This window comes from Lissotriton helveticus, chromosome 8, assembly GCF_964261635.1.
Source record: "Lissotriton helveticus chromosome 8, aLisHel1.1, whole genome shotgun sequence".
Classification (NCBI taxonomy): domain Eukaryota; kingdom Metazoa; phylum Chordata; class Amphibia; order Caudata; family Salamandridae; genus Lissotriton; species Lissotriton helveticus.
In genome coordinates, this window is record NC_136069.1 from 1,602,086,198 (window position 1) to 1,602,113,938 (window position 27,741).

Below are 27,741 nucleotides of genomic sequence, written 5' to 3' on the forward strand. Positions count from 1 at the left end.
GCAGTTAGTCTTAATATAAGTAAGGCTTGACATGATCTCAATGCTCCAAAACTATAGAAACTATGCATATAATCCCTCATTCCTGCACAGATTTTTCCCAATAAAGTTTTATACTGAAGGTTTTTAACCTGGCATTTTACTATTTGAAAGTCATGCTGCCACAATGTGTTATTTATATAGGTTGGCAGTATCAACTGCTTTGTGGTGGGTTTTCAGAGCAGAGGAACAGAAAGTATTATTGGGATCTACCGGAGAATATACACCCATACCTGAAATGCTTCCTCATACATCTTGAGAGCTGCAGCAACAGAGGCAGTCGGGGGTAGCATGTACCACAGATGGACAGCGAGGCATCGCTTCCAGTCCAGTTGAGCGCACACATTTATGCATCTCTTGTCTGACAAATGCCAAACCTGCAAAAAGTGTAAATAGATTAAAAATATTTAATGCAGACACAACATCAAACAGGAATTTAAATGAAATGTTTCTGTCTTTGCCAAATGCTGTAAGAGAAAGTCTAACAATCCTAAATATAGGTTACAGTAAAGCTGGCAAACAAGTTACAGAAAAAGATTACTTTCCCATCACCATCAGTTTACAGTTATTTATTTTTTTGTCCTGATAGAAGTTGTGGCTTATAAATGAAGAAAGTGGTATCCTGTGGTCGTGACATCAATTTCTTGTGTAGACTTGAAGAGGCTTATTTGGGTGGTTAGGGGCTCAGAACAAAATTCCACTATGGTTGAAGTCAACATAGGAATAAAGGCAACTAATCCTATGTTTCAGTCTTTCACAAACTATGGACAATTTAGCCTGCAGCACCTCTAATGGAATACTAACTTTCAAACCCCCCTTCCCTAAAACTCCTGAAATATGGCGATGTCAACAATTTGGGATTCTCTGACAGATTTGGTGAAGAGGCAGAGTATATTATTCCAGGTTGAGTCAGGCATAATATTGGCCTTGGAATCTAAAGTGTCCTGGGAGGAGGAGTTGTTGTCTGTCAAGAAAGTGATAGGGTACCAATTCAATTCAAAAGTGCTTTATTCGAGTAATTACTCATAAAAGCAGACAAACAAACATATAATAAAATACAATTAAATTACAAAGCCAGCATGACTTTAAGCACAGACACGTTAAAAAGGAGATTTTTCCTTATTTTTAAAACAAATTTCATCAAGTTATAACCATCAAGGTGCAAAGTTCATATTATAAAAACATACATGATTAAAAGTTAATTTAAATAAGTTTTCGTCAGATAGACTCCAGGCAAGGGAACAGAGAATAGATAAACTAGCAGTCTCTGAACAACTAGGCAGAGAGTAGTCACCCTACTAGCAATCTCTGCCTAATTACCCACGCCCACCCCAAATACTTTGCAGTCGCTATGATAATCCAGTTTAAGGGGGTAGTTTTAATAATGCGTAAGGCTACCATGGAGCTTTTAGTACCCAAATTTCTGCACATGGGGGCCAACCAGACACGTCTCGGAACAGAATATGCTTGACAAACAAACAAAAAGTGCCCCAGAGTCTCTTTCCCTTCCCCACAAGCTAAACAAGTTGCTGGACCTCTGTTTCTCCATTTAGATGTTAAGTTACCAAGAGGTAGAGAGCCAGCCCTCAATTGGAAAAACAGTTTCCTATCCAGGGATTTAGATATAATATCCCAGTATATCTCAAACATTGGAAACAGTTTAGCTTCGAGGAAGGCAGTCGTCATAGACCCATTACTATTACTTAGAAGGCTCTTGTTTGCAACATGTTCCCAGTAAAGGTTTTTTATAAACAACTTTGGTGGAAAAGGTGACCCGGTTGGATCCGACCACAATTCACTCAACCCTAGTTCACTTAATGCAGTTCTCAGAGATCTAAACCATTTAATTTCATGAAATCGATCTGCCTTGATTACATCAGCAAATCCTTCTGCATATTGTGACAACTCAGGGGTGGTCCAGATTCTGCGCCAATATAATATCGGTCGAAGTTTACACATTGCCGAAATTTCCTTTCTACCGAGATCATATCTGAGTGGCAAAAGGGGAGTACTCTGTGGGGTGCCAGTAAGTTTACGGAGGAAACTATTCTCTGACCTCTGTAACTCCTGGAGGTTCTCTTGCCCCCACAGTTCTGCCCCGTATAGTGCAGACCCTATTGCTTTAGCCTCATATATGATCAATGGCGGATTAATTGGCTTGGTTAAGGATTTCGCGTGCTCCTTAATGATGGTACCAGCAAGCTGTTTATGCCTTAATATAGCTAAATCTAGGTGGTGGTTCCATCTGTTATTATTTGAGATATGTATCCCCAAATAAGTAAAGGAGTTCACGACTTCAAGGCAGCGCCCGCTCATGGTAATTTTAGGTTTGAATTTCCTACTGGGATTGAAAACCATGAGTTTTGTTTTCGCTGCATTTACCTCCAGACCATGATCACAACAAAATTTGTCAAAGATTATCAATGCCTTTTGCAGACCACTCGGGGATTTTGATAAAATTAGGGTGTCGTCTGCGAACATTAAAATTGGAACTTTTGCACCAGCAAGAGAGGGAGCATCTACAGGCTCAATTTGCATAAGGGGAACAATTCCGTTTATAAAAAGAGTAAACAGTGTTGGAGCCATTGAACAGCCCTGCCTAACCCCCCGCTCGACAGGGAAGTCAATAGTGTCGTTACCATAGCCACCCCATTGAATCTTTGCATAGGTGCCCTCATGGAGTCTCATAATCAAAGTTAGGGTAATCATCGGGACCCCTAGGGCAGCCAGAACTTCCCACAATTTTGCCCTCGGCACCAGGTCGAATGCAGCCCGCAAGTCAACAAAGGCTGCATACAGGCTGCATCCACCCAGTACCACTGTCCGCCATTGTATAAGTTGAAAACGAAAAACCTGGTCTACAGTACTTGTTGCTTTGCGAAAGCCCGCCTGAAAAGGGGATAAAATGTTCTGCTCCTCAGCCCAATCAAGCAAATTGTTGATAATAACACGTCCTACCACCTTTTGGACCGTGTCTATTAGGCTGATTGGGCGATAGTTACAGGGTTGTGCACGATCCCCCTTTTTATATACAGGTATAATGACGGCACCCCTCCAAGAAACCGGAATTTCAGCACCTCTGGCTAAATGGTTTAGTAAAAGGCAGATGTACTTACTCCACCTGTCGGTGTCATCTAAGAAGACATCCGCCGGAACACCATCATTACCTGGGGCTCTGCCCCTATGGACGGATTTCAAAGCAGACAGGATTTCGCCTAGCATAAAAACATCTTCGTCTGCGAACAGATAAGTAGGGTTAATATTGCTCGTAGGCTGACCCCTAGAGGAGTACTGCTCTTTAAAAAACGTAACCCAGGCATCGTGAGGGACATTATTATTAGGAGGCTCTGGAGGTCTATCATGACCCCATTTGACGATGTGCCAGAATTGTCTAGAATTTTTACTTTCGCTAGCACATCTCAATTTCTGCCAATGATCTTCGTCCCATTCTTTTTTTGCCCTGGCGATACAATTTTTATAGTGCTTTCTAGCAGACCGAGTCTCAGTCAGATTATTATTTTTAATTGCAGCTCCTAATTTCGATCTTGCTTTCCTGCAATCTTGGTTATACCACTTGGCTGTTTTAAATGGACAAGCCTTGATATTTCGTGCGGGTTTTAAAAAGATTTTTTTAACTTCGTCAAAAAGAGACGTATGAACATTTTTAACCTCATCTTGTCCATTTGCTAGATCAGTGATATTTTCCAGTGCCAGAATGGCCTTGTCTGCAGCTGCACCTATCTTTTCTAGGGCCTGCTGGTCCGTCTTAACACCAGACCATCTTAGCCTACGCATATTATTGGATTGCGTAATCGTTGGCGGCACAAATGAATGACAATTAGTTGAGGGGTTTACATTAGATGTCCACCAATTATGCGAGACACATAGCGGGTCATGGTCACTTTCTATTCTAGCAGTAACTACCATATCAATAAGGGATGGCCATAGCGATGTACTACAAATAACGTAGTCAATACGACTTTTACTTCGCCCATTATTAAATGTCATGGCGGGTACACGGTCTGATTGGGTTCGGCCATTCAGGGCGCGTAACCCATGCTCCAAGCACATGGCATTTAGACCTAAGATGTCAGCTGTCCATCTGGCTATCGGGGGGGACTCAAGTGTGGGAATGTCCCAAAGTTTGTCTTCCTCTAATCCCAGAGGAGAATCACCAGTGATTAGAGGTTCAAATGTCCGATTCAGATCACCTGCAATTAAGATGTTTTTTCCTGCAGATTCGGTCTCAAGAATAGTAGAAAGGCTCATAAGAACCTCGGATCTACCTTTACTACCACCTCTGGCATAGATATTATATACATCCATGGAGAGGGGTAGATCACTGGTCAATCGTATCAGCTGGATATCTTTTTGGTCAAGTTCCACACTTTGTACAGCAATCTTTAAAGACTGCCTGATCCATATGGTAAGGCCCCCCATAGGCCGTCCTTTGGGACCCTTAATGGCAGGAACATGAAAGTTTAGATACCCTAAAGCAAAGGTAGGCTCACACGCCCAAGTCTCTTGGAAAATACAGAGGTCATACCTATTTATAAATTCTAACCAGTCTGCGCTTTCCATTTTAGAGGATATACCAGCTACATTCCATGATAGGATATTCCCTGAAATTGGTGTCGTAGGAATACCATTGGTTGTAGAATGCATGTTTAACACCTTACCCCCTATGCCCTGGTCTACAATCGTAACATTCGGTGCCCCAGGTAAATCAGCGGTCAAAAGCCCCGACGGGCTAGTTGTTATGGGGTAACAAGCCAAACCTGATAAACTTATGGCATAAGCAGGTGCAGACACAGCATTACAAATAGGTGGTTGTCAATCACAATCACTTAAATTGGATAATGAAGAAAATCGATTTTCTAGCCCCAGACCCCAGTCAACTGAGGCAACATCCTTTCTCCCCCTCTTAGTCACAATGTTCCACTTAGTTCTTAAAATGCTTGAATTTGGTCCGCTTCCCTTTCTTGGGTAGAAGAAGTCCAAAGTCAAAGGAACAATTGAAGTCGTTCTCCGTTGAGGTGGTAAAATATTTGGTAGGATGTTGGGCAGGACCCCAGGGTCAGAGAAGTGGAGAACAACACACTCCCCTTTAAACTTTTTTACCCTATCCCCGATCCACTGAACCCTTCGTGCTTTAACAAGCTCTTCAGAAAGTTGCTGCTTTCCCCAAGGAGTAATTACCATGTTAGTGGTTAACCATGATAAAGATTTGTTTCGTAGAGAAGATGCTGTTTCCCTCTCACCTTGAGCCAGAGCTGGAACATTGGCAAGGACAAGTACCAATGGGGAGGCTTCAACCACAAGTTCAAAAGTCCCGTTCTCAATAAACGGGTCTTCAACAGCAGGAGCAGGGATCGAGGCAGTATGAGAATCACCTGGGAGAGTGCTATTCCTTGCCGTTAGGGTATCCAATACCGGGGCAGTGACTGGGATGAGACCACCTACGGCTGCAATTACTGATTTGTTGACAGATTCCTCTATCTTTGCAGAAACACTTTCCGGAAGTTTCCCAGTCTCGTCTATTGATTTTTGTAGTAGACCTTCCAAACGGTTGACCTCAGAAGTTAGCTTGTCTATTTTGCTAACCAAGGGCTTCATTGCACCTTTGATTTTTGAGTCCATTAAAGTTAACAATTTATTAAATTGGGCGTTCGAAAGTGTAATATACGCTTCACTAGTCAAATCATGCTCCTCTTCCTCAGAGTGTTTCCTCGGGGGGTTTGCTACTCTGTTCTTTGCTGACCTTAGGCATTCCCGTTTACCCAGAACCGGTGCTGGAGGAGAAATAGATTGATCCTGATTAATAGCAATGTCAACCAGTACCTCGTTTACACTCAGATCTTCAACTCCAGCAACAGTACCACTTGGCTGTATAGTAATAGAATCTGGGAACAAATCAGGAGTGACACTATTAGTACTGTTATTTATTAAAAGGCCAAAAGGGTCATCAGCCTCGATATCAATAAATGGAGATTGAGCAGATGAGTCTATTCCCAAAGACGCTCTTCTATCAAGGTTGATTTTTTCCACTACCTGCACCAAATAATTTTCCATAGTGTTAGTAGACGTGGTTAACTTTTTAGGGGGCATAATGAACTGTATGAGCAACCAAAGTCAATGTAACTTACGCAACAGATTGGTCGACAATTTCGCAGCTCAGCAACGGCAGCTCCAGGGCAGCGAGCCAAGAGACCAGGCCCAACCCAACCTTGTCCGACCTCGGACGGCCTCAGACGGCCCGCCCTTTGCCCGGGCTTCGCCTGGGCGCTCCCGCGCGCGACTCGCGGGGCGAGAGGCGTTCCTCTCTTTTCAGGCGCCTCCGGGCGCAGAGGTGGCGTCAGGGACGCGACTCAGCCGCCGGGGCACCTGGGAGGTGTAGTCTTTGACCCCCGGTGGCTGTAGGTGCAATGGCGGTGCAAGCGCGTCGGCCGTTCCCCTCACGGCGTCTCACTCTCGCCGCGCAGGAAGATGAAGGCGAGGCAAGGGCAGAGGAAACAACAACAGCAGCCGTTCCCCTCACGGCAGGTAAGGAAAAGATTCCAGGGTACCATTATTTGTCTTTCTTCCGCAGCATAGTGGCATAGTAAGTATGTATTGAGAAGGATTGTTTTGTCTTTTTTCGCTTAGCAGGCATTTCAATGCATTTCAAATCCTGCTGGTCCAGAATTAAAAAACATTTCAGTTGCTTAACCCCTTCGACGCTCATGACGAGCTGGGCTCGTCATGAGGTAGCCTCCTGGCACGCTCATGACGAGCCCAGCTCGTCACGTAACATGCGAATCCGCAAAATCCAGGGTACGGGCAGAAATCATGCCGCACGCATGCGGTTAAAGAATAAACGTCTTCACTAGTTGACAAAATGGAAATGCTGGGATTGACTGGATATAAAAAGCTCTGACAGTGTCCCTCGAGGCATAGTACATTTATGTTGTATAGACTGATGGCATGCGTCTTGATGCAGAGCACGATCTTACCATAAATGCTTAATGTGTTAATGTTGACCTGGAGTGCCAAGAGTAGGCAACATGTGCACCCCCTTCCTTTGAATACATTCTTTGGGCTGACCAAAGTGGTCTTGGATAAAGCTTAGGTGGAGGCAGTGCATTTCCTGAGTATGTCCCGGCTGGTAAACCAACGCGCAGTGGATTACGAAAAGGTTCTGGAACATTTTCTGCAAGGAGGTGTATTCTACGCCAATATTTTAATGTTGAGATACACTTTCTAGCAATATAGCACGTTTCTGGCCGGCAGTATGTTCAGAGAGCATATGGGTACTTATAACAAATTTTTTTTGCCACATGAGGGGCTGCCCCCAGATAGTAAAGGCATACTGCCCGATGGAGTTAACAAAATAAGGTGAAGGGAAAATCCTCTTAAAAGAGTAGGAAGCACAAGTAACTTTTAAAATCTGGACTAAAAAAAGATTAAGAAATAAAATGAACAGAGCCCAGCAGCATGGGAACATTTTTCAAAGGGGCTGAAAACTGAACAGGCTTAGAGGTTGAAATCTATACCTTCCTTAACAGGATGGGGAGGCTGGACCTTTAAAATGTATTTGTCTCTAGGCACAGCGAGTAATAAAGCCTATCTGACCCTTATCTTTTCGGTTTTAAACGGTATAAAGATACAGCAACCCAGAGTGTAGTCTGAAGCTTTTATTTTTGTCATTTTTAAGTGAAATTTGACAACTTCCTACAAAAGAAAAAGATAATGTGCTATTAGATAGGAATTTGAAGTCCTGTTAAAATAATAGGCTATCACCCTTCTTGAAAAAATATTCTGGAAGATCGTCCGTATTCATAAATGTCAGGTAATTTCATGGCGCAGAAGTATTAGGATACATAGAGCAAAAAAATAATCCTAAGGAAAGACCGTTGAAGTTACCTCCTTAACAGAAAAACAGAAATCAACTGTATTTAGCAAGAAGTTTTTTTAATCTAAATTGTCATGGTCCTGCAGATTCCTAATCTATGTTCCTTGGCCAGAAGCAAGACTAGATCCATGAAGAAATATATTTTTACAGTCATACCTACCTGTCGGGACTCTATCCCTCGAGCATTACCTGAGAGAATAATGTAATAGGTTTACTAAATGTACCACTCGCGTTGAATAATTTGTCCTCCCTTTTTTCCAAAATCAGGAGAGACAAGGGAGAAAGAGGGATCCAACATACTATTAAATACAAAATGTATTAGAACATCTCACTTTCTCAGAACAGAGGATGAGGGTGGCGACAGTCACCTTGACCTTTTCAAGCATGATCTTATACAGAACGTAGTGCATGACTACTCTTGGGAGGCAAAATGTTAGTTGACTTCTACGTCACAGGAGAGAGGTCTTTCCATCAGTTACATAGCTCTGAGCGCTTGCATGTTGAAAACAAGTTAACTTTAGAGTTAACCAGAAACCATGAATAGGATGTTTCTGTAAAATTCCAGCTTTGTGCCAGCAATGTAAGGGGACACCCTGGTCTGCGATACGATAATCTTGCTGAGCAATTAGATTAAAAAATGATTTAGTGATATCAGAAAACCTAGAAGTGATGACATTATCAGCCTTGCATAAGGAATCCGGTAGTACTAACAGCAAAGCGATAGATCCAATGGTTGAATTATTCTCAAGGACTGGGGTAAGCTTAGGGGCGCCTTCCAGTCAATTGTTTTTCATCAACTATGTCATTCTACACGGAGACCCAACATATGCAACCAGTCTTGGGACAATATTAATAGTGTAGTCTGAACTGCCAGGCCTGGGGCATCAAACACACCAAATGAAGCTATGTGATCCCCGAAGACATACAAAGGAACAGTTTGTAATATGGTGGGAGGGAGGAAAAGTGGTATAATTTAGCAGATACTGCTTATTCAATTCTTGAGCGGAAACACTTTTCCATCCTTGTGTTTGAGACAGCACCCAGGAACTGGAATTTGTCATGTATGTACTAGAGAGGACTTTTCCAAATGTACTGATAAGCAACTTACTATTCAATCAAGCATTACCTACTGCAAATGGACTATGACTAATTCAGGGACAGTCCTCTATAAATGTGATATCCAACGAGGAGCAGCTACCACCACTGGTAGAAGCTCCAGAACAAAGACTGATGACATACAAGGACATCAAACTGAAACAAACAGAATTTTTTTTTTCTCCTATTACAAACCTTTAATATTTCTAGAAGCAGTCTGAATGGAGTGTTCAAGATACACATCTTGTTCTAGAGACACAAACTATTTCTACAATTCCAGGGCTTAAGGAGCTGTTGTAATGAACTTTTATTTCTCATTAACTTTAGAAACTGAGGCCTAAACTTGGCCTGCGATGACAAACTAATTTGGAAAATGGATGCAACATAATCATCATAGACCTTTCTCAGACAAGAGTACTCGTACCTTTTGCCCGTCGGGATGAGATTTCACCTTGATCCTAAGATGTTTGTAGTGTCTAGTAGGGCCAGAGGCAGCCTTCTGGACAATGAAAGGTACTACTCACTATTAATTATCTACAGGACAGAGGTAACCACCACCTAATTCTACAGAATTCTTGCCTCATCAGAATGTGGAGTCAATAGACCGGGATTCAAAAGTTATAGGGGTAGATGTGGAAGATGATTGTTGCTTCTGTCTCTAACAAAAACACTGCCCCTTCAATGACTAAAACAGTGAAGTGGTGTTGGCGAAGAACAAAGGTTTTGAATACAGTCTTCTGAACTCAAGAAACTAGTGGAACTGCTAGCCCCAGAGAGGAAGTATTCGGATAAACTTCAAGGAAGGGTCTAACTTTTCACACAAAAAAAACACTCCATTTAACAGCAAATTCATTAACTGTGTGTAGACACATTAAAACCCTCAAGATCTCATTCAGACATGGTGATGAGTTAACATGTCGAAATCAGTTTTTAGAATATGCTTAAGATCATTTGCTCGGTGTTTCATTGGCTGTCAGACTAGACTAATCACAAAACACAGCTCTTTGTGGTCAAATTAGACATTTCCTTGAATGTATGGGAATACCAAGTCAAGAGGCAACTCTTAAAGACGAGGCTTTCTGCCCCATCACTTCAGTCTTGACTGAGAATCTGGTGGTGCACTGGGCTTCAGCTTTTATGATAAAGCATGACACAAGAGGCTTTCAAAGGAGAGTAAGAAGCCTAAACTTTGGAACAGACGGTAAGTCTTTGCATGGTTTGGTGGTGCACCCCTGACGTGGAGGTCCATTTTTCCCAGGTGACAATGATCTTGTAAGCTTGTAAAATTTCGTTAAGGTGGTCCTTGCTTCACATCTGTTGCAGACAAAGGCATACTCAAGACTTCCACATCCTTTTAAATTACTGAGAAAATGGATAGGTGAAATGACAGTACAAGCAAAACTTTCAACAGAGGTTCACAGTACATCTTTATGTCAGAATGGATTCTAGGAAACCACAACTTCTGCATCATTGCCTTAATCCTCATCTACCTGCAAAGAATCATGGGAACTAAAATACACAAGTCTGTCTCGATAATTGCTCTAACCAACAACATTATGGGGATAAAGGCAAAGTCTCTGGTAATATTAGTCATTGAATTCTGCTACTATTTTCCTGTAAGTCTTCAGTATATGGTCATAAGCGTGAGTGGGAGAGCCAGAGGTGTCATGACTGATGTCTTTGGCTTAATTACCTACATCATAACAGACTCCAAAAGTGGCATACTAGTCAACTTGCCTTGGAATCTTTGGTTTCACCAGTGTCCAACAAAGACTACCAGCATTCAAACAATGACCTTGAGCAGGGGCAGCAAGGCTACCATATCTGCCAACAAGGGTTGAGAGGGGAAGGGCATTGCAAACTGAGGTGAATTATGCAATGGAGTGTCATGGGTAATTGCTCCACCAGTAAATGCCACTATGCCAATATGACCAGGCCAGTCCATTCTTAAAATACATTAAAGGCCTCCATTTGTAATTAAACGGTCCATTTTTGTTTGACTTGGCAGTCTATCAAACCTTAAAGCTCAATGTCACATTCAAGTTCACATTCAACTACTGCTACAAAGCTATCTGCATAATTGCAGTCTGGACCTGCTGGCCTATAGTTCGATAGAAAATATGCTGCAGAGGGGAAGTGAACAGCTGTTCAGAGAAGTTATAGCAGAGAATGAAATTTGCGGCATTATTTTCAGGATAACCTGCTGCAGCATACAAATGCAAGGTCCATCCACAAAGCGTGCAAACGGATTAGATAAAAGGACCTAAAACTGAAGTTTTACACGCTTCAATAAGTCTGAGCTTTATGAGGATCATTCCATCATAAGGACTCTGAGAACACCAAAATAACCATTTCAGGGTTAGGAACACATTCCTTGCTTTTGAAAGCATATGTTGCATTTAAGAGCACAAATGTAACAAAAGCCACTTTGGCAGTGGTATTCTCAGAACTGGTTAGTTACATGGTAGCTAGAATGGGAATGGGGTCAGACAGCGACATAGCATGTACTTGCAAATAGTGTGATTCTTAGTTAGGACAGTCAATATTTAAGAGGAAATGTCACTAACACTGCATGCCACAGAGAAACTTACAGGTTTCCCAGACAACAGGGTGAAGATGCGCATCCTCTCTTCTTGGATGAAGCAATCAGCCTGCAATTTATTCCAGTCCACCAATAAATTGCAGGCTGCTTGCTTCATCCAAGAAGAGAGGATGCGCATCTTCAACCCTGTTGTCTGGGAAACCTGTGATCACAAAGCGACACAGTGTTAGTAGAACATTTGTTTTATTGTTATGTATCATACAGAACTGTGAAATAATATGTAAACAACGGTTATTAGGTATAAACGGTCAACATTTGATTAATCAGGCCAGTAAGAACCCACAAACCAAGAAGTTGAAAAAACATTCTCAAGCACTTATTTCTAGAAATATACAAGACCGCATACAACAAAACTAAAATTTTTCATGAGTAGACCAGACTTTAGCAGGTTCTCATGCAGTATGTAGTGTCTGGGCCAGCATGCAAAACATTTGCTACATCTGGGCCAGAGAAGCCCTGAGGCCTTCCAGGACTACCAGCTAGATCTCACTGGTCATGTTCCATAAAGAGAAAAAAGCATTTCAATTGACTATTTGTGAATGCTTGCACCACAGGCTTTCAGGTGTTTGGTGTCTAGTCAAAAGGTCAAAGTTTCCAGGGACTAGTAAGTGCCTTCTGGCTACAGGCCAGCTGACATGAGGGGCCACGCTTGCCTCAAACCAAGTGGCCATGAACGTGCCCTTAAGGACCTTGTGTCCCAGATCAAGTCTGACCTGGTTGAAACATTTCAGTCAATGAAATGGATATTGATTCCACAGTAGGGAATTTTAAGTCAAGCACTTCTGCTGCTCGTCACACTACTGCAGCACAAGAGGCATTTTCTTCCATTGGTGGGGCAGGTCCAGTTTTGTCTCTGGTGCGATAACTGCCCATTGGCACTGAGCAAGGATCATTACCGCTCTTCATCAGTTGAAAGAGAGGGAGCAGGTGGTCTATTGAGAAATCATAAGAATAGTGAGGGATACTGGGCATTCTATGGACCACATCGGAGTCTGACCCAAATGCCTCTAATACTACTAGAACTGAGAGAGGCAGAGGCCGAAGGTCTGAATGCATAAACCAATGGTTCCACCACAGTTATTTCATAGAACATAGGCCTGGAAAAAGCAGATGTTATTTTAGGTCAGAGTCCTGTGCCATAATGTAATCTAATGTCTGCACCCACATGGCTGGAACTGAGGTGGACCATGGGGCCAGAGTGGGAGTCTGGATCAACTATGGTACAGGTTCAGGAATAGGACCTGAAAGGACACTCTGTATACCGGGAGAGCTTGCCAGCAGAAGACCAACTGGGGACTCATGCAGCTACATGACCCCAAAGTCATGCAGATTTAATCAGTAGTGTGTAGAAAATCTGCAAAATGGCCTTAAAGGCTATTTGATGGTGGTTCAACAATTTCCCAGAAAATTTGGGGCCTTCTAGGAACAAATACAGGACCAGCTCTGAACCAGAAGACATTGGATCCTTCGAGTGTCGACTTTGTGACCTCAGCAAACTTCTAGTGGCGAAATGGGATCAAGATTTGCTTTATTTTAAGGTTATGGCAACTTTTTATTTCAACTAACCGGAAGATTTTGCCCAGCAACTGAACATTGAAAGATAAAAGGACTTTGAATCAGACCAACCTTGTTACTAGTCCCACGGTTTGGAGAGGGACCAGATTCAAATGAGAGCCCTTATGCTTGGTCACAAAGCTTCGCCTCCCACTGCCTGAAGCACAAGTTACTACTTGTGTAACGATATATCTGTAAGAGACATTAGTTAGTGATAGATTCCTTACCTTATAATATCCCCAGGCGTCTGACTGGATCCGGAAAATTTTGCGTAGCAATACCCCTGCGCGCCGGCAGGCGTCGTCCGCGGCTCAGCATCCGTCGTCGGCGTTGTTAGCGCCGGAATGACGTCGGAGTACTTAGACGCCGCCCTCGCGCGCTGACGTCAGTTCTGATTCACAGCTTTTCCGCGGCAGATACCCAGAGCCATGACAGAACCAACACTGGTGCCATGAAACTAGGGCCCTGAAAGGGGATGACCTTAACCCTAGATATCGGTTCGCAGAACGGGGAGGATGGGTGGGTCGGTAAGGATTCTACCACTAACTAATGTCTCTTACAGATATATTGTTACACAAGTAGTAACTTGTGCATCTGAAAGAGACACGTTGAACAAGTTACTTACCTTCGGTAACGATATATCTGTAAGAAACAGTAGTTAGTATTAGATTCCTTACCTTAGAATATCCCCAGGCGTCAGTCTGGATCCGGAAACTTTTGCGTAGCAGTACCCCTGCGCGTCGGTAGGCGTCGTCTGCAGGCGTCCCCTGCGGCTCCGCGTCGTCGGCGTCGTGCGCCGTGATGACGTCGCTGGAGTATATAGACGCCGCCTCCGCGCGCTGACGTCAGTTCTTTGCACACAGCTTTTCCGCGCCAGAACACGCAGAGCCATGTGAGAACCAACACTGGTGCCATTTGAAACTAGGGCCCTGAAAGGGATGTCCCTAACCCTAGGTATCAGTTCGCAGAACGGGGAGGATGGGCGGGGCGGTAAGGAATCTAATACTAACTACTGTTTCTTACAGATATATCGTTACCGAAGGTAAGTAACTTGTTCATCTGAAAGAAACAGGTTAGTATTAGATTCCTTACCTTAGAATAGATACCCCAGCAATACCAACCCCGGTGGTGGGTCTGCGAACCAATACAACCTACACCAGAAAGTCCTGGAGGACCGAACGGCCAAAGAAGCCATCCCTCCGGACTTGACTGTCCAGGCAGTAGTGCCTCGCAAAGGTGTGCAGCGAGGCCCACGTGGCCGCCTGGCAAATGTCCTGCAAAGGGACTCCCCGGCCCAGGGCAGTAGTAGCCGCCGTGGCCCGAGTGGAATGGGCCCTCAGCCCAACAGGAGGCTCCTTCCGAGCCAAAGAGTAGCATGCTTTGATGCACAGGACGACCCACCGAGAGATGGTCCGTTTCTGTACCGCCCTTCCCTTCTTCTCACCCACGTAGCCAACAAACAGTTGGTCATCCACCCGGAACTGGCGTGTGCGATCCATATAGAATGAAAGCGCACGTTTTGGGTCCAGACGATGGAGCCGCTCTTCATCCTTTGAAGGATGCGGAGGCGGGAAGAAGGAGGGCAAGGTGATGGACTGCCCAATGTGAAAAGCAGAGACTACCTTGGGCAGGAAAGAAGGTCTGGTCCGAAGAACCACCTTATCAGGATGAACAGACAAGAAAGGAGGTTGAACAGAAAGAGCCTGGAGCTCACTCACTCTCCTGGCAGAGGTGATGGCTACCAGGAAGGCCGTCTTTAAGGTGAGAAGACGGAGAGGACAGGAATGAAGGGGCTCAAAGGGAGCGCACATCAGGAAAGTCAAAACCAGGTTCAAGTCCCACTGAGGCATCACGAACGGAGCTGGAGGATACATGTGCGTGATGCCCTTTAAGAATCTTAACACAATAGGGGACTTGAACAAAGATGGCTGATCAGGTAGCCTCAAGAAGGCGGAAAGGGCAGAAAGATAGCCCTTGATAGTGCCCAGAGCAGAGCCCTGCTGGGCAAGGGAAAGGAGGAAGAGGAGAACCTCAGATAGAGGGGCAGAAAGGGGATCCACAGCCTTTGCTGTGCACCATGCCACAAATCTGTTCCACCGGCAGGCGTATACCGACTTTGTGGAGGGACGCCTGGCTGCCAGAATGACATCACAGACTTCAGGAGGCAAGTCAAATGGCCTCAACTGTCGCCGCTCAATCTCCACGCATGGAGGTGGAGACTGGACAGGTTCGGGTGGAGGACCGTCCCCTGCTGCTGCGACAGAAGGTCCTCCTGAAGGGGCAGGCGGATCGAGGGACCGACTGTCATGCTGAGTAGCTCGGGATACCAGTACCTTCGAGCCCAGTCCGGAGCCACAAGGATAACTTGGGCCCGGTCGCGCCTGATCTTCTTCAGCACTCTGGGCAGAAGTGGTATAGGCGGAAAGGCGTACAACAGACCGCAACTCCACTCGCGCCGAAAGGCGTCGCCGAGCGAGTGCCGTCTTGGAAACTCCAACGCGCAGAACTGATGACATTGCGCGTTCTCTTCTGTGGCGAATAGATCTAACCAAGGCTCTCCCCATTGCTGAAAGAGGCCTCTCGCCACATCCGAGTTCAGACGCCATTCGTGATCCACCGAGCACCGACGGCTGAGTTCGTCCGCCCTGGCGTTCAGAGAACCTGCCAGGTGTTGAACCGTCAGAGTCACGCCCTGACGTTCCAGCCATTGCCAGAGGCGCAGAGCCTCTTGGCAAAGGGTCCACGACCCCACACCGCCCTGTTTGTTGCAGTACCACATGGCGGTGGTGTTGTCCGTGAACACCTGCACTACACTCCCGTTGACAAAGGGGAGGAATGCCTTCAGTGCCAGGCGAATCGCCCGCAGCTCCAACATGTTGATATGGAGCCGGGACTCCGCCGGAGACCAGAGGCCTCTGATCTCCGCCTCTCCCAAGTGGCCACCCCAGCCTTGGAGGGACGCGTCCGTCACAACCACGTGCTCCGGCTGGGGAAGGGAGAGGGATCTGCCCCTGACCCAATCGCGGTCTGTAAGCCACCACTGCAACTGTCTCGCAGTGCCCTCCGAGATCAGGACATGGTCGGATAGGTTGCCCTGATGCTGGGCCCACTGAAACTTCAGGTCCCACTGCAGAGCCCGCATCCGCCATCTGGCGTGATGCACCAGAAGGATGCAGGAGGCCATCAGCCCCAGAAGCCGCAGCGTCAACCTGACCGAAACCCGGGATAACGGCTGAAAGATGGGAATCAGAGCCTGAATATCCCGGACCCGCCGTTCCGGGGGATAAACCCGAAACTGCGCCGAGTCGAGAACCGCTCCGATGAAAAGGAGCTTTTGAGAGGGACACAGGTGTGATTTCGGCACATTGATGGAAAACCCCAACTCGTGCAGGAGGTCTGCCGTCATCTGAAGGTGGTGGACGACTGTCTGGGGCGAGCCCGCCTTCAACAGCCAGTCGTCGAGGTAGGGGAAGACTGAAACCCCTAACCGGCGCAGATGAGCTGCGACCACCGCCATCACTTTCGTGAACACCCGTGGGGCGCTGGTAAGGCCGAATGGGAGCACGATAAACTGAAAATGCTCGTGGCCTACCGTGAACCGCAGGTAACGCCGGTGGGCCGGCAGGACGGGGATGTGAAAGTACGCATCCTGCAAGTCCAACGCTACCATCCAGTCTTGTGGGTCTAGAGCAGCCAAGACCTGAGCCAAAGTCAACATCTTGAACTTCTCCTTCCGGAGGAAGCCGTTGACGTTCCGTAGATCCAAGATAGGACGCAGGCCTCCCTTGTCCTTCTTGGGTACCAGAAAGTAGTGGGAGTAGCAACCACACCCTACTTCTGGCCCAGGAACGCGCTCGATGGCCCCCTTGGCCAAGAGGGCCGTAACTTCCTCCTGCAGAAGTGTCAAGTGGTCCCCCGACACACGGTGGTTCTGCGGTGGCATGGCTGGAGGAGTGGACTCGAAGGGGAGGGCATAGCCCCTTCGGACAAGCTGCAGCACCCACCTGTCCGATGTTATCGCGCGCCAGCGGGAGTGGTGATGGCGAACCCTGCCACCCACTGGCGTCACGTGAGCCCGAAAGCTCGGACTAGGAAGGCTTGGATGCCGCAGCGGAGGGAGGCGTGGACTGACCACGACGCTGGCCTCTACCGCCACCACGGCGGAAACCACGGGCGCCACCGCGCTGGGGAGCGCTCTGCGCCGCGTGGCTGGCAGCACGTGTGGGACCTCCTCTCCCTTGGCCACGAAAGGGCCGAAACGAACCCGTCTGCTGGCGCTGGGTCTGGGTCGAGAGACCCAAGGACTTGGCCGTGACCCTGGAGTCCTTGAAGCGCTCCAGCGCGTGGTCCGCTTTGTCACCAAATAGGCGACTGCCATCAAATGGCATGTCCATAAGCGTATTTTGGACGTCTGGTGAGAAGTTGGCAGATCTCAGCCAGGCATGGCGACGAATCGCCACCGTAGTGGACATGGCCCGTCCCAGTGAGTCCGTGGTGTCCAGACCACAACGGATCGAGTACCGCGCCGCATCCCGGCCTTCAACAAAGGCCCGGGTGAGCTTGTCCCGCACTTCCTGGGGGCATTGCGGCAAACACTCCTCGACCGTATCCCACAGGGAGTGGGTGTAGCGGCCCAAGAGGCACGCGGTGTTACAAGACCGCAGCCCAGCACTCAAAGAGGAAAACACTTTCTTTCCGAATTGGTCGTACCTCTTTGATTCCCGGTCGGGCGGAGCCGACGGAAATGCGGACTGCGAAGTGGAGGCCTGGATCACCAGACTCTCCGGGGAGGGATGGGTGGACAGGAAGGCAGGGTCGTCCGCGCAGGGACGGTGACGCCTGGCAACGTTCCGGTCAACCGGCGCACCAGAGGCGGGCCTGGACCAGGTGCCCAGAAGGACATCCGTCAGGGCCTCATTAAACGGCAGCAGAGGCTCCTGGGGGCATGACTGCGGTTTAAAAACTTCCGTCAGGATATTCGGTTTGACCTTCGCGACGGGGAGCTCAAGGTGTAAGGCCTTGGCAGCCCTCATCAGGACCACCGAATAGGCAGCACCCGCCTCGGACGCCACAGGGGACGGAGAGACAAACCCAGGGTTGGGCGACTCGTCCAGGCCACTGGCATCACCCAGATCACCTACCCAGTCCACATCGTACTGGCAGGCACGGGATAGAGGGTCCTCAGACCCCTCCCAACCCTCTCCATACTCCTCCTCGTCATACCCATATTCTGGGTCGACGATATAGACATCGGGGTCAACAGGCCCCATCGGCGTCGGGTCCGGCGTCGGCCGACGCCGGTCCGGCTCCGAGTCCGGAGTCGGGGAGGAAAGGGGGGTGGCGCCGCGCGGCGTCGGTGCCGGGGACCCGACGCCGGCCGGAGCCGACGGCGGAGTCGCTGCACCACGCGGGGGCGGTACCATGGGCTGGCCCACAGGAACCGACGCCGGAGAGGCCGGGAGACCAGCCGGCGACGAACCAGAGGGAACCAGCGGCGCCGGGGCCGGAGCCACCGGCGGCGCCGGGGCAGGAGCACCCGAACCGCTCGGGCCCCCAGACGGGACCGACGGGCCCGCAGGCGCCGAAGGCCCCGCCGGAGAAGACCTCGCCCTCATAGCAATGAGGAAGGCCTCGATCTCCTCACGCGACGCGCCTTCCCCAGGGACCGACAGGTGTGGGGCAGACGGCGTCGGCGACCCATGCGGGACCGCGGGGGTGGGGTCACCCGAGCCCCCGGCCGCAGCACGCGGGCGTCGGGGGGAGTCGGGGGTGCGATGGCGACGCCCCGACTTCTTGTGCTTACCTGACGAGCCGGAGGAATGGTGGCGACTCCCGGAGCGCCCATGGCGGCTCCGCGACCGCTCCCTCGACCGCTCCCTCGACCTCCGACCGGACCGGGACCGCTCTCGACGCGGGGCCGACAACCGGAGTTCGAGAAGCTTGCGGGACCGCTCCCGCCTAGCTTTTCCAGTCAAGGCCCGACAGTCGACGCAGGACTCCACGTCGTGGTCCGCGCCCAGACACCGGAGGCAGAGTCGATGGTGGTCGGTGACCGACATCATGCGGTCGCACTCGTCACAACTCTTGAAACCGGGCATCCTACCGGCACCGTAAAGATCAATCAGTTAACAAAAAACTTGGTCAAAAGACCGGAGTACTGCTCTTCGGATCTGCGCTAACTGGCGCGGAAAAAAGAAGAACTGACGTCAGCGCGCGGAGGCGGCGTCTATATACTCCAGCGACGTCATCACGGCGCACGACGCCGACGACGCGGAGCCGCAGGGGACGCCTGCAGACGACGCCTACCGACGCGCAGGGGTACTGCTACGCAAAAGTTTCCGGATCCAGACTGACGCCTGGGGATATTCTAAGGTAAGGAATCTAATACTAACCTGTTTCTTTCAGATAGTGATCGATTCCTTACCTTAGAATAGATACCCCAGCAATACCAACCCCGGTGGTGGGTCTGCGAACCAAATATCACACCAGAAAGTCCTGGAGGACGGAACGGCCAAAGAAGCCATCCCTCAGGACTTGGCTGTCCAGGCAGTAGTGTCTTGCAAACGTGTGCAGCGAGGCCCACGTAGCTGCCTGACAAATGTCCTGCAAGGGCACTCCTCGGCCCAGGGCAGTTGTAGTCGCCGTGGCCCGAGTGGAATGAGCCCTCAGCCCAATAGGAGGCTCCTTCTTAGCCAAGGAGTAACACGCCTGGATGCACAAGATGATCCACCGAGAGATGGTCCACTTGTGCACCGCCTTTCCCTTCTTAGCGCCCACGTAACCAACAAAGAGTTGGTCATCCACCCGGAACTGGCGTGTGCGATCCAGATAGTAAGAGAGAGGACGTTTTGGGTCCAGACGGTGGAGCCTCTCTTCCTCTTTCGAGGGATGCGGAGGCGGAAAGAAGGTGGGCAAAGTGATGGACTGTCAGATGTGGAAGGCCGTGACAACCTTGGGCAGGAAAGAGGGTCTCGTCCGCAACACAACCTTGTCCCAATGGGCAGAGCGGAAATGAGGTGTGGAAGAAAGAGCCTGGAGCTCATTCACTCTCCTGGCAGAGGTGATGGCAACCAGGAAGGCAGTCTTCAAAGTAAGAAGACGGAGAGGACAGTTATGGAGCAGCTCAAAGGGAGCACACATTAAATAAGTAAGTACAAGGTTCAAGTCCCACTGGGGCATCACGAAAGGAACAGAAGGAAACGTGTGTGATGCCCTTCAAAAACCTATTTACAATTGGGGACTTGAACAAGGAAGGCTGATCAGGTAGCCTTAAGAAGGCGGAAAGGGCAGAAAGGTAGCCCTTGATAGTGCCCAGAGCAGAGCCCTGCTGTGCAAGAGAAAGAAGGAAGAGGAGAACCTCAGAAAGGGGTGCAGAGAGTGGATCCACAGCCTTTGCTGTGCACCATGCCACAAATCTGTTACACCGGCAGGCGTATACCGACTTTGTGGAGGGATGCCTGGCTGCCAGAATGACATTACAGACTTCAGGAGTCAAGTCAAATGGCCTCAACTGTCGCCGCTCAATCTCCAAGCTTGTAGGTGGAGACTTGACAAGTTCGGCCGGAGGACCGTCCCCAGCTGCTGCGACAGAAGATCCTCCTGAAGAGGCAGACGAATCGGGGGATCGACAGACATGCTGAGTAGCTCTGGATACCAATATCTTTGTGCCCAGTCCGGAGCCACAAGGATAATCTGGGCCCGGTCGCGTCTGATCTTCTTCAGCACTCTGGGCAGAAGTGGTATAGGCGGAAAGGCGTACAATAGACCGCAACTCCACTCATGACGAAAAGCGTCTCCGAGCGAGTGCCGCCTTGGAAACTCCAACGCACAGAACTGATGACATTGCGCGTTCTCTTCGGTGGCGAATAGATTGAACTAAGGCTCTCCCCACTGCTGAATGAGACCTTGCGCCACGCCTGAGTTCAGACGCCATTCGTGATCCATCATGCACCGACGGCTGAGCACGTCCGCCCTGGCGTTCAGAGAACCTGCCAGGTGTTGAGCCACCAGTGTCACGCCCTGGCGTTCCAGCCACTGCCAGAGGCGCAGAGCCTCCTGGCAAAGGGTCCACGGCCCCACCCCGCCCTGTTTGTTGCAGTACCACATGGCGGTGGTGTTGTCCGTGAACACCTGCACTACACTCCCCCGGACAGAGGGGAGGAATGCTTTCAGTGCTAGACGAATCGCCCACAACTCCAAAAGGTTGATGTGGAGCCGGGCCTCCGCCGGAGACCAGAGGCCTCTGATCTCCGCCTCTCCCAGGTGGCCTCCCCAGCCCTGGAGGGAAGCATCCGTCACAACTACGTGCTCCGGTTGGGGAAGGGAGAGGGATCTGCCGCTGACCCAATCGCGGTCCGTGAGCCACCACTGCAGTTGCCTCGCAGTGCCCTCCGAGATCAGGACGTGGTCGGACAGGTTGTCCTGATGCTGGGCCCACTGAAACTTCAGGTCCCACTGCAGAGCCCGCATCCGCCACCTGGCGTGATGCACCAGTAGGATGCAGGAGGCCATCAGCCCCAGAAGCCGCAGCGACAACCTGACCGAGACCCGGGATAAAGGCTGAAAGAGTGGAATCAGAGCCTGAATATCCCGGACCCGCTGTTCGGGAGGATAAACCCGAAACTGCGCTGAGTCCAGAACCGCTCCGATGAAGAGGAGCTTCTGAGAGGGGCACAAGTGTGACTTCGGCACATTGAGGGAGAACCCCAGCTGGTGCAGGAGGTCTGCCGTTGTCTGGAGGTGGCTGACGACTGTCTGGGGCGAGCCCGCCTTCAACAACCAGTCGCCGAGGTAAGGGAAGACTGAAACCCCTAACCTGCACAGATGAGCTGCGCCCACCGCCATCACCTTTGTGAACAACCGTGGGGCGCTGGTAAGGCCGAAGGGGAGCACGGTATACTGAAAGTGCTCGTGGGCAACCGTGAACCGCAGGTAGCGCCGGTGGGCCGGCAGGACGGGGATGTGGAAATAAGTGTCCTGCAAGTCCAACGCTACCATCCAGTCTCCTGCGTCCAGGGCAGCTAAGACCTGAGCTAGTGTCAGCATTTTGAACTTCTCCTTCCGGAGGAAGCCGTTGACGTTCCTTAGGTCCAAGATAGGGCGTAGGCCCCCTTTGCCCTTCTTGGGTACCAGAAAGTAGTGGGAGTAGCAACCACACCCTACTTCTTGCCCAGGAACGCGCTCGCTGGCCCCCTTGGCCAAGAGGGCCATAACTTCCTCCTGCAGAAGCCGCAAATGATCCCCCGATATGCGGTGGTACTGCGGTGGCATGGCTGGAGGGGTCGCCTCGAAGGGGAGGGAGTAGCCCCTTCGGACGATTTGCAGCACCCACCTGTCCGACGTGATGGTGCGCCAGTGGAGGAGGTGATGGCGAACCCTGCCCCCCACTGGCGTCACATGGGCCTGAAAGCACGGACTAGGAGGGTTTTGAGGCGGATGCTGCGGGGGAAGGTGTGGACTGACCTCGCCGTTGTCCCCGACCGCCGCCACAGCGGTTTCCACGGCCGCCACCGCGTTGGGTATTACCCTGCGGAGTGTGGCTGGCAGCACGTGCGGGTACACCCCTTCCGTGGCCACAAAAGGAGTGAAAGGCAGCAGATTGCTGGCGCGGGGCCGAGAGGCCCAAGGACTTGGCTGTAGCCCTGGAGTCCTTAAAGCGCTCAAGCGCATGGTCTGCCTTGTCGCCAAAAAGGCGACGGCCATCAAACGGCATGTCCATGAGTGTATTCTGGACATCAGCCGAGAAGTTGGCGGACCTCAACCAGGCGTGGCAACGAATAGCCACCGTCGTTGCCATCGCTCTGCCCAGAGAGTCGGTGGTATCCAGTCCACACCAAATCGAATAACGTGCCGCATCTCGGCCTTCCACAAGGGCTTGGCCGAGTTTAGCCCGTACCTCCAAAGGGCATTCTGGCAGCACGTCCGCGACCGTATCCCACAGAGAGTGGGTGTAACGGCCCAAGAGGCACGCGGTGTTGGAAGACCGCAGTCCCAGACTCAGGGAGGAGAATACCTTCTTGCCGTATTGCTCGTACCTCTTGGATTCCCTGTCAGGCGGCGCCGACGGGAATGCGGTCTGGGAATTTGAGGCCTGGATCACCAGGCTCTCAGGGGTGGGATGGGTGGACAGGAAACAAGCGTCGCCCGGGGCCGGGCGGTGGCGTCTGGCCACGTTCCTATCTACAGGCGAACCTGTAGCGGGCCTGGACCAAGTGCCCAAAAGAACGTCGGTCAAGGCCTCGTTAAACGGCAGCAGAGGCTCGGCTGAGCATGACTGCGGCTTAAGGACCTCAGTGAGGAGGTTAGTCCTCACGGCCGCGACGGGGAGCTCAAGGCCCAAGGCCTTGGCCGCCCTCATCAACACCACACTATAGGTTGCCACCTCCTCCGTAGCCACGGTAGGAGGTGAGACAAAACCAGTATCAGGCGAAGTGTCTATACCACTGGCCTCCCCAAGTTCACCTGTCCAGTCCTCTTGAGACTGGCATTCACGTGCCAGAGGGTCCTCAGACCCCTCCCAATCCTCTTCATCACCCATCTCCTGGTACTCAGGGTTAGCAAATGATGGGGCCGGTTCATGGAAAGTAAACTCTCTGAACGGCGTCGAAAGCGGCACCGGGTCGAGGGAGGCATCGTGGACGGCGCCGGGGGTGACACCTGAGGGACCGGCGCCGGGGAGGTCATTAAGTCCACCGGCGACGACCCGGAATCGGATCCAGCAGGGCCCGAAGGCGCCGGCGGCATCGGAGCCAAAGCACCCGACGGCGTCGGGGCCGAAGCCGCCGACCCGCTAGGACCCCCAGACGGGTCCACTGGGCCCGAAGGTGCCGCGGAGCCCGTCAGAGGAGAGAGGGACCTCATGGCCATGAGGAACCGCTCGATCTCCTCGGGCGCCGCGTTAGGCCCAGGGTCCGGAGAGTATGAGGCCGGAAACGGCGCCTGCGACTATGACGGACCCCGGTCGCGTAGGGGGGAGTCGGAAGAGCGATTACGTCTCTTCGACTTCTTGTGCTTACCTGACGACTTCGACCCTGAAGAGTGATGTCGACTCCCGGAGCTCCGATGGCTCCTCTCCCGCGACCTGTCCCTCGACTTCCGTCCGGACCGGGACCTTTCACGGCACGGGCCGACTGCCGGAGTTCGAGCCGCTTGCGGGACCGCTCCAGCCTAGCCTTCGAAGTCAGGGCCCGGCAGTCGGAACAGGTCTCGCCGTTGTGGTCGACGCCGAGACAGTGGAGACACAGACGGTGAGGGTCGGTGACCGACATCAGCCAGTCGCAATCCTCACAAGGCTTAAAACCTGGCATCCCTACCGGCACCGTTCGGAGTCGAAGACTTCGAAAAAGGATGATCAAAAAAGTTTAGTCAAAAAGTGACTAAGGTACCACTTTCTCCAGATCTGCGCTGCTGGCGCGGAAAAAAGAAGAACTGACGTCAGCACGCGGAGGCGGCGTCTAAGTACTCAGACGACGTCATCACGGCGCCCACGACGCCGACGACGGACGCGGAGCCGCAGACGACACCTACCGACGCGCAAGGGTACTGCTACGCAAAAAATTTCCGGATCCAGTCTGACGCCTGGGGATATTCTAAGGTAAGTAATCTATCACTAACGTGTCTTTCAGATATGATCAAAAAGATCAAAAAGTTTAGTCAAAAAATGACTAAGGGGTAGAGCTTCTCCGGATCTGCGATAGCTGGCGCAGAAAAAAGAATAACTGACGTCAGCGCGCGAAGGTGGCGTCTAAGTACTCCGACTACGTCATTCCGGCGCTAACGACGCCGACGACAGGTGCGGAGCCGCGGACTACGCCTGCCGGCGCGCAGGGGAATTGCTACGCAAAATTTTCCGGATCCAGTCTGACGCCTGGGGATATTCTAAGGTACGGAATCTATCACTAACGTGTCTCTTTCAGATTGGGGGCATAGAGGCGCACTTGTTGCACAATCTTGAGTCGAGACCATAGTTTAAGCATCATAGGCATATGTCGAGAGAGCAGGTGACTGACATATAATTTCTGCTTGAATCCTGCCACTTTCAGGTGAGATATCTTTGGGTACTCCGGATACATGTTGAAGGGCATGGAAAGAAAGGAACAGATATAAGCTCACGCATGTGACCCTTATTTGCAGCTCTGCTTCATCACTTCGGGCAATAAGGTCACCACAAAACAGACATCACCACTTAATGACAAGTAGGAAGTACAGCAGAAAACAAAGAAGAATCTCCAGATCCAGTCAGGCACGCCTGGGATCAGCAGTTGGATGTATCCATCAGGGGGGTGTGGCGGAGCAGGCTAAGTCGGCAGATACATTTGCTTGAGCTCGACTGCCATCACCATTCCATCCACTATTATCTGCAAACTGGTGGGGAGCTCAATATTGAAGAGAGTGGCGAATAGCCCCTGTAGTTCCCACTCGTTCACTGTACGACTGTTAGTGTGAGGCAACAGAGAAGCGAGACTGGTGTGGGAAGGAGAGGCAGAGGCCACAGGGACGACTACTGAGGCAGCACATAAGCGATTGGGAGATGCTGCAACGCCAGGGCTACAGACAGCTGTGACTGCTGGCGAGGGCCTCAGACTGAGCCTTGCTGTGTTCCTAAGGTGGTGGGGTCCCACCCAAGAGTGAACGACCCAGTGGAGTATAGGCCTGTGGCCTAGGATCACAATGCTGCTGGCCCGTGGAAACCTGGTTTGCAAGGAGAGGCTGGGAACCTGGGCCCTCTGGAGGTTGTGCAGCAGCACACTGGTTCGAAACGGCCATCGAGGTGACAACAGGCTGCCATACTGCAGAAAGCATGGGTGTGGGCCTAGAGTGTGTACATAGTCCAAAGAGGAGAGCTAACACAATGGGACAATTGGATGAGGACGGACCTGTTGCATGCCACATTCTCCAGCTAGGACACACGCAAAGGCTTAGAATAGTGCTGGTAGACACAGATTCTACCTAAAGTGGACAGTAGATGCACTGTAGTGCTCCTTTGGATCATGCAGGGGCACTGACCTGTGCTGGTGGAGGAATACCACAGGACGCCACAAGTCTCAGCTGTGGGCTAGGGCTTTGCTATTGTTCCTGAACCAGGCTGTCTGCCTCACCCTAGGGTTTACCAAAGAGACAGGTGGTTTGGAGGCAGTTGTCAGAGCACAGGCCCAGATCAGGAGTCACCCTACTCCAAAAGAAGGGGTTCATTACCCCAAATCTAATCATTACTATTCAGAGGGAATCACTGTCAGTGGGTGACATATTTGGTGACAGCAAAAGACTGACCTGATCTAGGCCAGGCTTCTCCCTCCCGTAGCCGAGGGGGGGGGGGGGCATCTGGTTTGCCCTCCATATGCACCTTGTTTAGTAACAAGGCATAATTTTCAAGCCACAGTTGAGCTCCAAAGTTCACTTTACTTGTTCATACTTTTTCACTTTATTTGTTCATACTACCATTTTTCTTTCTTTTGGCGTTGGCATTATTTTTAAGTTGGTTTGTTGTGGGGCAACTGGTGCTTCTGCAGACAAAGAATGGGTAGACAAATTGGGAGAGGGAAGTTGTAAAACTGGGTTTGAACAGCAGCAAGTTTTCCACACTCATTCGCCAAAGAGTGAACATTTACACTGTTTACAGCATGGAAGTGGAAAAGGGTGGGGTAACTGTAGGAAAAAGCCCTTTTTTTTGCATGGTTGCCTCCCACATTTTGCCTGATATTGATGCTCGTTGAGTTTGCCCTGGGTTCTCGTCAAGTAGGTACCTAGGGCCTATGTTCTTTCTCTAAAACTGTACTTTGTACTTCCAAAATGGCACCTCCCTGGCCACATGTAAGTCCCTTGTAAAAAGTACCATAGGTACCAAAGTCCCTGCCCAGCCTTCCCCAACCAGACTGTCTCCTGTGAGCACAGGATTTGCACCCCAACAGACTCTGGCTCCGGCCAAATCAACGAGTCTGCACAACTGTGCACCAAACGCCCACAACCAGAGTTTGAGTGGCCCAACACCATGAGGTGGTCTCCCGGCGATTCTGCCCTGCCTCAGGTCTCCAGACGACACCTGCAGCCCCTTTCTGAAGGATCCCCTCGACCGGAGCCGATATGAAGAATCAGTTGCTAAAGCACAACCCTGCACCCGACACCCCACTCTTGGGTGGCCCAACCGACTGTGTCCTGGCATCCCAACTTACCTCTACAACCAGTGGTCGCCTCTAGAAGATCTTTTTGCCCGAGCCTACAGTGTTTGTTGCAACCAGATTATTCCCATTGAAAGTCACAGAGCACCTGATGCCAAAAAATCACCCAGCACCAGGCCACCCTAGAGCTGCTGTCGGTGTACCTTGGGTGGTTACTTGAACCCCCTTATGCCCGGAGCTTAAGTCTAGGAGCTTTGCTCCCTTCAACCTTGCAGCCTGACCGTGAGCAGCCACCAACCAGAGGCTCCCTATCTCCCATTGGATAACTTTGGGCCTCAGCACTCTGCACCTGGCTGCCCTAGTGCAACTGAGGGTGCTTTGAGAGTGCATCCTTGACCTTGGGGGAACCCTTGTTCTAATCCCAGAAAACCAACTCCCAAAACTAGGTA

At 50.4% G+C, this 27,741-nt stretch overlaps 1 protein-coding gene across 1 annotated transcript in view; it reads right to left on the reverse strand.

Annotated features, from left to right (window-relative positions):
* The window catches only part of NUP98 (nucleoporin 98 and 96 precursor), an 853,605-nt gene that overhangs the window by 207,863 nt on the left and 618,001 nt on the right, over window positions 1-27,741 (reverse strand). The window contains 2 exon segments of the mRNA XM_078658655.1: window positions 270-413; window positions 11,614-11,750. Coding sequence (XP_078514781.1) covers window positions 270-413; window positions 11,614-11,750 — 281 coding nt within the window.